We start from the raw sequence: 14,893 nt of genomic DNA, 5'->3' as shown, positions 1-14,893 counted from the left end.
TTTCAGGTTGAGCATCCTCAGCGCAGTAAAAAAGCTGTGTGGCACAAGTTACTGTCCAAACAAAGAAAGAGAGCTGTAGTTGCTTGCTTCAGGATGGCTCCTCTCTACAATCTGCCCAGGTAAATTGAAATTATATGCACACAGTCATGCACATTGTGAATACTTCTTATCAGCGATATTACATGCAGATGATTGAGTCTATACATGATCTCCTCCGATCTAGGCATCGGGCTGTCAACTTGTTCCTCCAGGGCTATGAGAAATCTTGGATTGAGGCAGAAGAGCACTTCTTTGAGGACAAACTCATAGAGGATCTTGCTGTAAGTTCATTCAGCAAAAATCAAAATGTTTTCGCGCAACAGCGTTCAGATTTAGCAGATTCTCTTTGTGGCAAAGCCTTGTTGCATGAGCTGTTGAAGGCCGGTTGACAAGAGGTGAAACATTTTCTAAAATAGATAAATAATGATCCAGTTGTGATTGATTGAAGGCCCTGGGAATGAGATGATCTGGATGAATTCAAAGGCGTCTTCCCTGAAACAGTTCACTTGTATACAGTAAGGCTATGACATATGATTATCAATATACCCAAAGGATCAAATATTACAGTACGCTTTGCCCACCTTGTCTAGTCCATTTTGGGTGGGTGGTCCTTTCTCATGCAAATGAGCCAGTGCTCACCCCCCATTTTTCTTTCTTTGAATTACTCACACGGACTCAAAGTTCCTTTTTTGTCTTCTTGTATTGAAGGTTTTGTAATCCAACAAAGTGAGCAATGTCATTCAGTACAGCAGGTGGATAACATGTACTTAAGACTATGAACACGCTTTATACTCAAAAATAGTATCGCTATAATGAACAAAGCCAGTCATCAATGTCAAATAATGATGCGTCATCTTGCAACCAGAAAGAGGCGTCACAAAGCCATGTGTTTTCTGTGAGAAGGGCCACACTTGGAAGTGTTGTAAATTGAGAGAAAAAACACATAAAGAAAGAGTCGAATTTCTGAAGAAAAATGGCTTTTGTTTTGGCTGTTTGGTGAAAGGCCACCTCTCTAAGGAGTGTATAAAGAAAATGATAAAACTGAATTTCTGCCATTACAATAGTCAAAAGTTGTTTTCTTCCGTGTATACTAAAACACTCTGCTATGCTACTACTACTGCAAGTGCATTAAACCTTTATGATGACAGAAATTGAGATACTACTTTATGATGACAGAATTGAGATAATACTTTAAAGCATTGGCTCTCACGCCCTGAGTATGAGAAAAAGCAAGCACCTTTAAAAGGATAAATGCATTTTCACTCATGGAGACAGCACTTCATACACCACACCACTCTTTATACTGCATGTTGATGCTTGTGATGCATGCAGTGGACACACTGCCAAAAAACAATTCCCAAAACCCCACTGTGTCAACAATGTCTCTCAGCAATTATGTGCCACTTGACGGTTACCTAACACCAATATACGCATGCAAAATAACTCATCGTAGCGCTGCTTTTCAGCATGATAATGTTTCAGACTGGCCTTCACCCGGCCTAGCTTCCATGTCACGGGCAGAGTGCTGCCTGCATTAGTGAAAATAACAGAAATGGCCACTTAACCCTATTTTGCCGTCCTCTGTCCACGACCTGGGCACCCTTCCGCCATCATCCCTCTTGTCCTGCGACCCCGTCCTTTTAAAGCCCTTCCATCCTTACATTCCATCAGTCGCCCAACCCCCCCACGCTGCACACCCAAAAAAAGGGTCTGTGCATGACACCGTGGTAGAGGTTTCATAATTCATAAACATGTAAAGCTCATTAGCTGACATAGTTGACAGTTGAACATCAAATGAATTTATTTTCAGCAGGACACAAAATAGTGTACTATAATTCTTGATCCTTGGGGTATTTTGATGAAAACACATCACTGACTTGGGGAACCGGGGACTAATTGTATTATTATAATTATTATTGTATTTTTCCGCAGGCTTGAATAAGTAAAGATTGCAAATGTTAATGTATTGCTAGGATGTTCTAGCACAGGGGTGCTCACACTTTTTCAGCATGCGAGCTACTTAGCTACGAGCTAAAATGACCAAGACAAAATGATCTACCTTCCTGGTAGAGTATGTTTTGCATATTTGTAGTGGGTATCTCCTACCCACGACAAAAATGCAAAACATATATTTATTTTCAAATAAATTGAAAATTCTTTATTTACAATGTATGTTGATGTACCTACCATGACACAAGATCATTAACTATGAACTTCTTTTTTTTTTTTTAATGTTATAATGTTATGCCACCCATTGATTGGATGCGAGACTCCAGTTCCTTTTACAGATGTTTACTGCTCAGCAAAACGCCGTAAAACGTCAACACAGCGTAGAACTAAAAGTTCAGACATACAACATAAAACAACATACAGTATTACATTTATGACAAAGATAGCTTTGCTTAGCGTCACAACTAATCACGATAGTCAATGCAAAATAGTACTGACCACTATGGCCAGCTTTCAACTAACGACAGTATTCTCCCAGAGATAATCTTTACTGTCAAAAATGTGATGCTTCCACAAACTTGCTATATTAACTTTGTATTTTCACTCGGCTTTGGCAAAACAAGGAGGAATGACGAGGAAAATGTAAGCAACACGCATGGTGAATGCCGCTACAAATTCTTCTCAGCCCCTGCGTAAAGTGTACAGAGATTCTGTAACACGCAGCTTCCGGTATGACATTTTCCAAATAAAGGAATCGTATTTCAAAATACAGATGGCAGCCGTTACAAATGTCATGCGATCTACCAATACTATCTTTGCGATCGACTGGTAGATCGCGATAGACTTATTGAGCACCCCTGTTCTAGCATTAACAATTGCTGAAAATGTGCTTTAGAAATCAGGTGAACAAGAGCCATTTGAAGAGGTGGAGGGAATGAAACGCATTGATCCACTACATCAGCTCATCCAACTTTTCAGTAGAACGGCTCTTACAGAGAAGTGGTGGGTTACACTTAAGTTGCTTGTCGGAACAAGAATTTTAGCATTCCAGAATCAAAAGAAGCAAACACTATACATGTTGACTGTTGTAGTAAACTGGATGAAGATCAGCTCTACATGGCTTACGCTGATATCATGGCCAAGGTACCTGCCATATATATATATATATATATATATATATATATATATATATATATATTAGTGCTGTCAAGCAAAATATTTAGTTGTGATTAATCACATTTTTCATAGTTAACTTGCAGTTAAACGCGTAATTAACTGTGAGTTAACTAGGAAAAAATGTGATTGCATTAATTGTAAAAAGAAATCCCTTGATTTTTCCGTCCCATTAATTTATCGAATTTTGATAGCCTTGACATGAATAAGAGGATTGATTTTCTTATGCAAATACTTTATTAAACGGGAAGTCAACCCAAACATATATTTTGAGAATCTGGTTTATCATATCAACTCTCCATAGTTTATTTTACTAGTTTTCCTTTTCATCACTTTCTCAGAGTTGCCATGATGAAGAAGATGAAGATGGGGAGGAAGTGAAAAGTTTTGAAGTAGGTTTTTCTTCATTGTTTGACTTGTCTATCATTGCCAGTCAAACATATGCCAGCCTCCATTTTTATGACTAGGAGAAGGAGATGGAAAAGCAGAAGCTGTTATACCAGCAGGAAAGGCTGCATGATCGCGGAGCTGCTGAGATGGTACTTCAGACCATCAGTGCCAGCAAAGGTATGGGTTTTTCATTTGTATTCTTCTTAAAGTGTAAGTCAACCCAAACATTTTTCAAGAATATGTTCTATGCAGGCCCACTAGTTGAAACAAGGCATTCTGATTAAATATTGCCTTTGTGGAATAAGAGTTAATCCACACGTTTTTAGCCATATGTGGAGGTGGCCACTTTGTCACTTCCGTCGACTGAAAATGATATCACAGTTGTTCAAGTCTTCAGGCAACGACCAATTACGGCTCACCTCTTTTCTGAAGCTGAGCCATAATTGGTCGTTACCTGAGCCCTGAGCAACTGTGATGTCATTTTCAGTCGACAGAAGTGACAAAATGGCCGCCCCCCTGAAGCTAAATATGGGTGGATTCTGTTGCTTAACCAATATTTCCACAAACTCAATATCAATAAGAATACTGTGTTTCAACTAGTGGGCCTGCATGGAACATATTCCTGAAAAAGATATGTTTGGGTTGACTTCCACTTTAAAGCAGCTTTGGGCAAGAATTCGACCTTAGTAAAAAAATGTCACAACTCTTGATGAAACATTGACTTACAAGTAGGTGGATGGGACTTTGTCATGCCCTGGCGGGGTCTGTGTGGTTTTTACTGGCACTAAGCAATTTTGAGGAGGATGGAAGCAACCCTGGCATACAAAACAAATATAAATGTCCTGAATTGTTTTACGGCATACTCACTTCCTCCTTTCGCTATAAGGAACTCGAACGTCTGCACGCCATTACTGGTGTCATGGCAGAAGCCCCAATAAAAACAAAAAAACTAAAGTATTGTTCGAACAAAATTAGATTCATTTCCTCATTGCTATTCATCTTTCACACAGCCACTGGAAATAGAAATGCAATTCAGTCCAACTTGCAGGCCAGCGAGAGCTCAGGATTTCACGACACTACGCGCTGGCGAATGGGAAATGTGGTTGACTTTTGTCAAAACACTACCGCTTTTGTCCACATGGTGCCGCCATAATCAACAAAAACTGACATATGAAACAGAGTTGCTTTAATTCAACTTTAAGGGTAAGGAAGAATTAAATAATCATCAGTCTAATAAATAAAAGGAGGAGTGATACTTGAATGATTGACACAATCCAGATCCACTACAAATTTGTACATAAACCTTGATTGAGATCTACTTTGACATCCGATGTCATGGGTTTTGAGGAAGTCTTTTTGCATAGTCCTGGAATCTAACGCATGTATTCACTGAAAAGCAAATAAACCATTAACGTGTCTGTGTAAAGAGTCTGTTTAATTCATTTTAACCAGGTGAGATGGGTCCTATGGTCGCCTCAACTCTAAAACTGGGCATTGCAATTCTCAATGGAGGAAACTCTACAGTACAACTGGTACCATCGTTATTGTCTCTTCTGTCCATATGCTGCGTGTTAAATTTCACTGACTACAAATAAATTGTCTGATCTTTGGACAGAAAATGCTGGATTATCTGAAGAACAGAAAGGACGTGGGCTTCTTTCAGAGCCTTGCTGGCCTCATGCAGTCATGCAGGTAACAGTAGAACAATTTAAAAATTTGACACTTAAACATTCAAGCTTGGACTAGAATACATTTATATTAAGTTAACTCGACTTTTAACATGATGAATGACTACTTGAGTGTTACTTTAACTTGGTTTGTTTGCATATCGTCTTTAAGTTTTACAATATGAAACTCTTTTTCTCAGTGTTCTAGATCTAAATGCATTTGAGAGACAGAACAAAGCAGAAGGTCTGGGAATGATCACTGAGGAGGGATCAGGTAAAACGTATATAAAATGTGTTTTGCAGCTCATGCAATAGCGCCTTTAGCTTTAATTAGGACATTCACTCTTTTTAAGAAGGTCTCTGCGCATGGCACATCTTGACTTTGTAATATTTACCAACTACTGTATTTCATGCAGAAATGCTCCATGATTTATGATTGATTTCAAAGGAGACATAATACACATTTTTCAAAATTCAAAACAGACCTCAGGTGTCTTAATAACCTGACTATAAAATTATCTTGTAAAAAATACCACAAGGATTATGAAATACAGCTCACATCAGTATTTCAAGGGAAAATCAAGCCAAACATATTTTTTTCCAAATATGTTCTATGCAGGCTCACTAGTCGAAATACGGCATTCTGATTAATATTGGAAACTGGATGGTCATTGGATAAATGCTGGGCTTCATCCCGCCCATCAGCAGAGCTGAGCTTGGTTGGTTGGTTGGTTGGTTAGTTCATTTATTCAATCTGCTTCAGCAAAAGAAAACAGAAGAGAAAACAAGCCAATCGAAAAGGCTTTAGAATAAAGCTAAAGCTTATTAAGCCTACGCCTTTTATACATGACAAAGCATATTTCCAAAAAAATCATCAACCACACGTCAACACAAACAAAAGCTCCCCCTCATTTGAATGACCAGCAGCCGCCACTGATCAGTTGGGCTGCAGCTTTAGAATATTTTGGTATTTGGATGTCCTACTGAAAGTTCTATCGAATAATTGAGTATAAAAAAAATTAAAAATCAATTTATGGCTTAGTTGAATACACAGGAGACAATAACACATTTCACTTAATAAGGAACGACCTCTTGGTTTTCAAATTTAGATAAAAAAAATGCTGCCCTAAATTTAAACTCTGCATTGCAGTGCTTCTCAGTTATTTCTGGTTGTTTTTATCAAGCTTCTTCAGAGCTTGCTAACGATCATCAGGTGCGTTGCAACCACTTCCGCTAATGCTTAAGATGTCTTTTTTAAAATTTTTTTTTTTTAAGTTTCTCGTTTATTGTTTATCGCCTGCAAAATAGACCATGATAGGCAGATAAGATGGACCGGTCCATTGGCGAGGCAGAATGCCCATTTCTGGGCACTATAGTCACGTGATGTGTGTGTGTGTGTTGCGTGTCATCTGCATAAGTATGATAAGAGATGTTGTGATGCTCTATAATTTGAGCAAGGCACAGGTAGATATTAAATAAAAGTGGTCCATGAATGGACCCCTGTGGAACCCCGCATGTGATCTTTGTCCGCTCAGACAAACGACTGCCAATTGAGACTAAGTAGTCCCTATCTTTCAAGTATGATTTAAACCAATATAACACAGTGCCAGTTGAGTCCCACCCACTGTTCTAATCTACCTAATCTGTCGAGAAGTATTTTACGATCAACTGTGTCAAATGCAACACTGAGATCTAGCAATAACACAGTGTTTTTGAAGGCATCATTATTCAGTATGTAATTTAAGACTAATAAGTGCAGTCTCAGTGTTGTGGTGTGGTCAAAATCCTGACAAAAATGTATTGAAGAGATTGTTTTGCATTATAAGACTGTGAATCTATTGAAAAACAACCATTTCCATGAAGCCCCCCCCCCAAAAAAAAAAAACTTAAGATTTTATCTTACTTATTGTTGAAGCATCCAGATCCAGGTAAGGCTTTTTTTTTTTTTAGAAGTGGTTTTACTGCTACATTTTTTAAGTCCTGATGAAACTGCCCTGTGGCTGACTGAAGAGAAATATTGACTATGAGTAAGACATTTGGTTGTTATGCAATTAAAAAGATATTTGAAAAAATGTAAAGGCGGCATATCAAGACAGCATGTTGTGGATCTTAACTTTAAAATAATTTCTTCCAAGGTTGTGTATTAAGAATGTTACAATGGAGAACAGGATAGCACAAGTGACATGATTTTTCCTGAGAGGGAGCCATTTACTTTTTGTCTTATCTGTAAGACAGTAGTAAATCTGTGAAAAAGTCATTGAATGACTTTTTGAACAGCAGTTCAGAAGGAACTGATGCTGTGGGGTTTGTCAGTCAGTTTTACACCAGAAAGCAGCGTACGGACATGATTACTGTTTCTATTAATAACCTCTTAGAAGAATGATTGTCTTGCATTTTTCAATTCCTGGATATAGATCTGAAGACCGCCTTGATTATTTTTCATGTACAATTAACACCTTTGAAAACGCACTCTGCCACTTTCTGTCTACTGAAAATGACATTCCTTGTGACGTTCGCAAGATGAGCTGTGATTGGTCGCACATAAACAGCAGAAAAAAAATACGCTTTACCTTGCGTCACAAAAATGGAAACGGGAGCGACAGCAGTGAACTTCCTTCTCCTACCAATTCTGTGCACTAACTGGCGGGAATTCAGGGCACAGGCCAACGCATGAGTGGATTAACAATTGGCCCCTCGCGGCAGAAGCCAGAGGGCAGCCATTTTACGTTGCCATCGTTACTGACAAGTTCTATTTTCAATGAAAACACTGTTATCAGTGCTTGTTTTATGCCAGGATCCCTGTGTAGAGTAATGAGAGCTTCTCGAAGAATCAATTTTACTGTTTGGATTGACCATTCAGAGTATATTATCTCAGTATCAGAATTAAGACATGCAGAGGTTAGGTGTACATTTCACAGCAAATTTGTTCGGATCGGCTTTGCTTTCATTACATTGGTGATTGTGGTTGTGACAATATGAAGCTGAAAAATATTTGTATTGTACATTAGTTACGCAGTTTTGAAGTCAACCACATTATGGAATTTTAGTGGTCTGGACTGTAAAAATAAATGATTCCGATGACCAGTATTGTGGACTAGTCACATATCTGTTTTTCAAAGTATGCATAATAGATCAAGTAAGTAAGTTTGGGCTTTGTCTTGGACACTTGTAAATGTACATTTTCTTCTGCTGAACCAAACATCTGTAATTTTTGGTCCAAAATTGACAGACATTTTGAAGGGAAAAAAAACAGGGAAATACACTGTGAAACTAAATAATGTTTGGTGTTTTTTAACGTGTAGATTGTTTTTCCATTTCAAGGCTTTGTAATGTCATTAATCGCACAATTTTATCAGATCCTTAAAGGCGGGAAATCAACCCAAACATATTTTTTTCAAGAATATGTTCCCAGTAGGCCTGCTAGTTGAAACTCGGCATTCTGATTAATAGTGTTTGTGCAATATGAGTTAAGGTGCAAAATCCACCAGTTTTTAGCCATCTCAGGGGTCGGCCATTTTGTCATTTCTGTCGACTGAAAATGACATTACAACTACCCAGGGCTCAGGTAACGACCAATCACAGCTTGCCTGTTTTCTAAAGCTGAGCCTTGATTGGTCGTTACCTGAGCCTTGAGTAACCGTGATGTCATTTTCAGTCGACAGAATTGACAAAATGGCCACCCCAGAGATGGCTAAAAATGGATGAATTAACTCTTATTCCACAAAGGCAATATTTATCAGAATGCCTTGCTTCAATTAGTGGGCTTGCATAGAACATATTCTTGAAAAAAAATATTTTTGGGTTGATTTCCACTTTAAGCATATATAAACTCCTTTCAAAAGGTTCTCCTTATTCTATTTTACCCTAAGGTGGTTTTGTCAAAACATTTCTTCCATAATAACAAAATTAGAAAATTGTGCCACTATTTTACCTGTATGTGCTGTATAACCATCTTTTTTTCTTGCTTTCTTTCTCTTTTTCTTTCTTCTCCTGTTGTCTTTTTAAATGTTTTTTTATTGCACTTTTTTCCCTCCCCCAGTATTCACTCATGAGCGTGGTAATTATGCCTTCAAGCCATTACTTTTGTGGTGTTGGGATTCTCTTCTGCAGCAGTTGTTCAGTTGTGTCAGTTCTGTCCAGGTCCTGAGATTCGATCTTCTATTGTCTTCCTTTTTTTGCTCTTTACGCTTTAAACTACTTCTCTGCCTACATGTCACTCTGTGACTCTTGTTTTTTTTTGTTTTCTTTTTTGTAACCCTTTTTCCACCACTCAACATAACATAATTGTTCCTGGACTAACAACAAACTGATTTTAGAATGATTTTACAATATCAAAACAATTTTACAATATAGAAATTCGATAATTAGTCCAGGTAGGGTGTTATATAGAACATAGGTCCTTCTCAGGATTTGTACAGTATCTGGCACATTCAAAATATTGCTAACACAAATATGGTAGTTACTTTCCCTGTGTCCGTTCACATCCTCACCCCCCCATTTGTAAAACCAAAGTCACTGGCTGTTGTTGTTTGAGTAAATGACTTGGCTATTGTGATTGTGTGGTGTGAATTGTAAAATACCTCTTCTGTTCTCAATGACTCTAATGGGCTGAAATACAAATTTGAAAACAATCAGCCAGTAGATGAAGTTGAATCATCACTTCTTTCATCTGTTACCTGTTAGCCGTTAGCGTTAATTCGTTTTCCTTAGTTTGAGATTTTCTACACTGTAGTTTAAGCCCATCCTACAGGCCTTGTTTATGTGCACCCTAGATTCATTTATGATTAACAATGACATGCATGGCAAACATACAGTAGTGTAATATTAAAATCTCTTTGAGTGAGTTCATTTGTGTGAAAATGTGCAGAAAAATACGTTTTTGCGCTTAATGTTGGTTTTCTGTACAGCAGTTTTGGGCCATCTTTGAATGGGATTTTTTACGCAACAGAGCCCTTTGCACAGGGTAAAAAGAAAAATCACCATATGTGGTTATTTTTTGTTCAAAGCCTTTTTAGTTGAGGAGTGCATCATTTATATATGCATTTGAGCAATCAATAGATTAAGACACTTTATTTTGCAAAATCAATGAAAAACAGCCTTTTACATATTTTGTTCTTATCTAAAATGACATTTTTGTCATTTGGCTGGAAAGTGTGCAGTCCTATGTGGCCTCCCATTAATACTAAGGATAATTCATAGCCCCATTGTTGAAGTAGGCATCAGCAAACAAGAGTGTTGAGTTAACTGTTAATTGGTTAACCTTTACCTGGGAATGAATCGGGGCCTTCGGCGGCTTGTAGAAAAAGGAGCTGCACTTGAAGCTTTTTTGCTTCACCTGGATAATAAAACTCCATGAGCCGTCACCTAACCATGGTGGAGGTATTTGTAGGTTCGAGTGATCCTAGGAGCCAAGTTGTCTGGGGCTTTATGCCCCTTGCAGGGTCACCCTTGACAAACAGGTCCTAACAGGGTCACCGGGGCCCTCCCTGGAGCCAGCCTTGGAGGAGGGGCTTGTTGGTGACCGCCTGGTGGCCAGGCTTGTACACATGAAGCCTGGCCGGGCACAGCCCGCAGAGGCAATGTGGGTCCCCCTTCCCATGGGCTCATCACAAGTGGGCGGGGCCTAAGGAGTTGGGTGCGTAGAAAGATGGGCTGCAGCCAAAGGCATGGACCTTGGCAGTCCGACCCACGACTACAGAAGCTGGCTGTAGGAACATGGAATCTGACCTCTCTGGCAGGGAAGGAGCGAGAGCTGGTATGCGAGGCAGAGTAGTTCCATCTAGAGATAGTCAGTTTCACCTCCACGCACATTTTGGACTGTGGTACGAGTCCTCTTGAGAGGGGTTGGACTCCCTTCCATTCTGGAGTTGCCCGCGGTGAATGACATTGAGCAGGCGAGGGCTACTTATTGCCCCCAAGCTTGGCGTCTTTAATTTTTGCGGTTCACCCCGGTGGACGAGAGGGTAGCCTCCTTCTGACATCAGTTGGGTTATGGGTCCTGACTGTTGATTGTGCTAATGCAAACAGCAGTTAAGAGTACCCACCCTCTTTGGAGCCCTTCGAGGGTGCACTAGAGAGTACTCCCTCTGAGAACTCATTTTATTGGGTGAATTCAATTCTCACGTGGGCATTGATATTAAGACCTGGAAGGGCGTGAGTGGGAGGGCCTGACAGATCCAAGTCTATTGTGAGGGTCTCCTGGGAACGTCTGGCAGAGTCCCCCGTCAGAAAGAGTTTTATCTCCTACTTCTGGCATAACTTCACCCATGTCCCGGAGGAGGCGGGTGACATTGAGTTGTTGAGGCAGATGACTGGCGCTGTGGCTGTAAGGTGGTTGGTGCCAGTCGTGGAGGCAATCCCCAAACCCATTGGCGGACACCAGTGGTAAGGGATGCCGTCAAGCTGAATAAGGAGTCCTATTGGGCCTATTGGGAAGTCAGGAGACAGCTGATAGGTAACAACTGGCCAAGCGGGATGTGGCTTCTGCAGTTGCCGAGGCAAACATTTGGGCATGGGTGGAGTTCAGTGAGGCTTCTGGGGAGCTTCAAGGAAATTCTGGTCCCTCATCCAGCGTCTCAGTCAGGAGAAGCAGTACACCATTAACACTGTATATAGTGGAGGTGGGGTGCTGCTGACCTTTACTCGGGCTATTGTGAGATGTGGGTAGAATACATATGACCAGAATTCATCTGATTCACCAACACGCCTTTCCGTGAGGAAGCAGAGTCTGGGCAATCTGAGCTGGACTAATTTCTCTGGAGTTGAGTTCACTGAGGTGGCTAGAAAGCTCCGCATGGCAAGGATCCGGGGGTGGATAAGATCCGCTTTGAGTTCCTAAAGTCTCTGGATGTTGTGGCGCTGTCCTGGTTAACAAGTTTTACAACATCACATGGATTTTGGGGTCAGTGCCTCTGGATTATCAAACTACAGTGATGGTTCCTCTTTTAAGAATGGGGACCAAAGGGCGTGTTCCAACCATAGGGGCATACCTGTCAACTTGTACATTTTCCCTGTATTTTGTACTTTTTTGATCATTTCAAATTGTGTACGCCATATAACAATTTTTGTACGGAAAAACAAAACAATTAAAAACTTGTTTTATGTTAGACCGATCTCTTGCTCTAATCCGGAGCGTCCGTTAGCAATTCCGACTGCAAACTTCGGCCGACTTTCACGAGCAAAGCAAACCGAACTCTTGGGGTTGGATCGAACCCAGTTTAAGAATCGCTGGTCTATTGCCTACTCCATTGGTGATAAATCCAAGTCCCTCCTCCTGTTCTTCCAATCTAAAATCAAATCCCTTTTCTCCACTGCCCCAATTCCATATTACCTTCCAACCCCCATCTCATCACCTTTCATCTCTCTAAATTTTCACAAATCTCCCAAGCCGATCTGACTGAAATCTTGACTTCCATGAAATCATCCACGTTTCAATAGCTTTCGCCCCATATCAAACCTCCCCTTCCTTTCTAAGATCCTCAAACGTGTTGTTGCCTCCCAAATCAAGACCCATCTCACCAACAATTCCCTTCTGAACTATTTCATCCTGGCTTCAATACTCACCATAGTGCTGAAATGCCCTTCTCAAAGTCACTAATGATCTCCTCCTTTCCTCTGACTATGGCCTGTTCTCCATCCTCATCCTTCGAGACCTCTCTGCCGCTTTCCATACAATTATCAATTTCATTCTGTTTCACTGTCTCAATTTTTTTATTCACATCATGGGTGATGCCCTCACATCTCTAACATCATACCTTTCGGACAGGGAACAATTCATTTGTATCAATAATTGCTCCTCCTCTATTGCCGTCCTGTCCCAAGGTGTCCCTCAAGGTGCGGTACTTGGTCCTCTCCTGTTCATCTTCTACCTCCTCCGCCTCACTCAGATTATCCATCGCCATGGCCTCCAATTTCACTGTTATGCCAATGACATCCAAATCTATTTAACTGCCAAACGCATTGACCATCAGGCCCACTCCACTCTCTCGAACTGCCTTTCTGAAATTAGCTCCTGGATGCAAAGTAACTTTCTCAGACTTAACTGTACCAAATCTGACATTATCATAATAGGTCCCAAGTCCCTCACCTCACCAACCCTAAACTTTCACCTCTCCTTTAACAACTCCACTCTCTTTACCCTTACCCCACTGCCGGACAGAGGATTCTCTGTTGCCGCCCACACCCCTTTGAATTCTCTGTAGGTTGAATTGTCTCTATAGTTCGTTTTTTAATTACTTATTCTAAAACTGTAAAGCGTCTTGCAGATCTCTTGAAAAGCACTTTACAAATTAAATATATTATTATTATTATTATTGTTAATGGACCTGGTTATGGGCATTGCTGGCTGGCTGTGTTTCTTCTTTTGTATACAGTACCTGGGTGGCTCCATCTTCAATGCTGTTCTGGCACAATCTATGCTTGGATTCCTTTCCTCTAACATTATAGTCCTTACAGGAAATCAGTAAGGCGAGCAGCGTACTGTCTCTCTACTGCCAGAACACAACCACCAATCAGTGGCTGGCAATACAATAGTGACACTCTGATTGGCTGAATCAGTACATACGGGTATTTATTCGTGACGTGGAGGATTTAAAGTCAAAACAATGTGCCAAAATGCTGGTAAAAATAAAAAATAAACAATTAACGCAAACAAATCCATCAAATACGGGGCCCTAAACCCGGAACCCGCGATAGAGGGGGTTTCACTGTACAGCCATAACCCATGTTGGAGCTGTTAATGTTTACTTCCCTCTCGATAAGATTTTTTTTTTCAATTGGCTTGTACAGATTATGCGTGACATTAAAGTCTAAATCAACGCAAACATTTTTTTTTCACGAATATGTTCTATTCAAGCCCACTAGAAGAAACAGGGCATTCTGGTAAATATTTTGTTTGTGGAATAAGTGTTAATCCACTCGTTTTTTAGCCATCTTTGGGGGCGACCATTTTGTCTTCTGTCGACTGAAAACGACAACCGCTCACAACAACCAATCACGGCTGCTCACAAGGACCAATCACGGCTCGTATTCAGAGAACAGGGATACCAACAATGCCCCTGCTGGGAATATATTCTTGAAAAAAATATGTTTGGGTTGACTTGCACTTAAAGTGACAAAATGTTAGAAAGATTTATGTTAGTCTCCTTTTTTTTTTTATCACAAAAACCTGGGATTGGATCAGGGGTGTATATCTCCATTGTACCTGACTCCCTAATTTCGTTTATTGTAGTAAACCAACATCTGCCACGGCTTTTCTAAACTCCTTAAAGTCCTCAAAACATTTCTGAACTTCCACCTTTTAACCATCCACTCTACCTTCATCCATTCATGTCTTTCTGATGCTCACCTCCCTAGTGATCCTTTATAATGACAAGGAAATGAAGCCTCCCTGTCGTTTGAGGATTTCTGTCTTGATCTTGTGATTGCGGCAATCTGCTTGCCTCTTTTCATCTATTGGTATTTGCTGCAGTTTATGCTTACATGTGGATATGTGGCTCCAATAGGAAATAACTGAAGAAATTACTAATTACATAGTTTCACAGAGTGCAGAGACATTTGCTATCTGAAAGATATACAGTAATTAAAAAAAATGTTAATGTTTATATGGCCACTAACACTACTTTCAGAGTAAATGATAACAAAACAACAGCTAGTGAAAATATTTACGACCACAA

General features: G+C 40.1%; 1 protein-coding gene across 3 annotated transcripts in view; it reads left to right on the top strand.

Annotated features, from left to right (window-relative positions):
• ryr2a (ryanodine receptor 2a (cardiac)) overlaps positions 1–14,893 on the top strand; it is a 139,296-nt gene that overhangs the window by 97,761 nt on the left and 26,642 nt on the right. For 2 of the 3 annotated variants that reach the window (XM_086016298.1, XM_086016297.1), the window contains exons 80-88: positions 7–119; positions 224–320; positions 2,885–2,991; positions 3,081–3,132; positions 3,504–3,554; positions 3,630–3,729; positions 5,005–5,084; positions 5,168–5,244; positions 5,420–5,493. In XM_086016298.1, coding sequence (XP_085872424.1) covers positions 7–119; positions 224–320; positions 2,885–2,991; positions 3,081–3,132; positions 3,504–3,554; positions 3,630–3,729; positions 5,005–5,084; positions 5,168–5,244; positions 5,420–5,493 — 751 coding nt within the window. Of the gene's footprint in view, positions 1–6; positions 120–223; positions 321–2,884; positions 2,992–3,080; positions 3,133–3,503; positions 3,555–3,629; positions 3,730–5,004; positions 5,085–5,167; positions 5,245–5,419; positions 5,494–9,258; positions 9,277–14,893 lie in introns of all 3 variants that reach the window. The other variant, XM_086016296.1, reaches the window with a different exon arrangement.

Source organism: Filicampus tigris, chromosome 19, assembly GCF_054856515.1.
Source record: "Filicampus tigris isolate MCC_2025a chromosome 19, RoL_Ftig_1.0, whole genome shotgun sequence".
Lineage (NCBI taxonomy): Eukaryota > Metazoa > Chordata > Actinopteri > Syngnathiformes > Syngnathidae > Filicampus > Filicampus tigris.
Note: the sequence above shows the minus strand (reverse complement) of the source record. Positions and strands in the feature narration are given on the sequence as shown.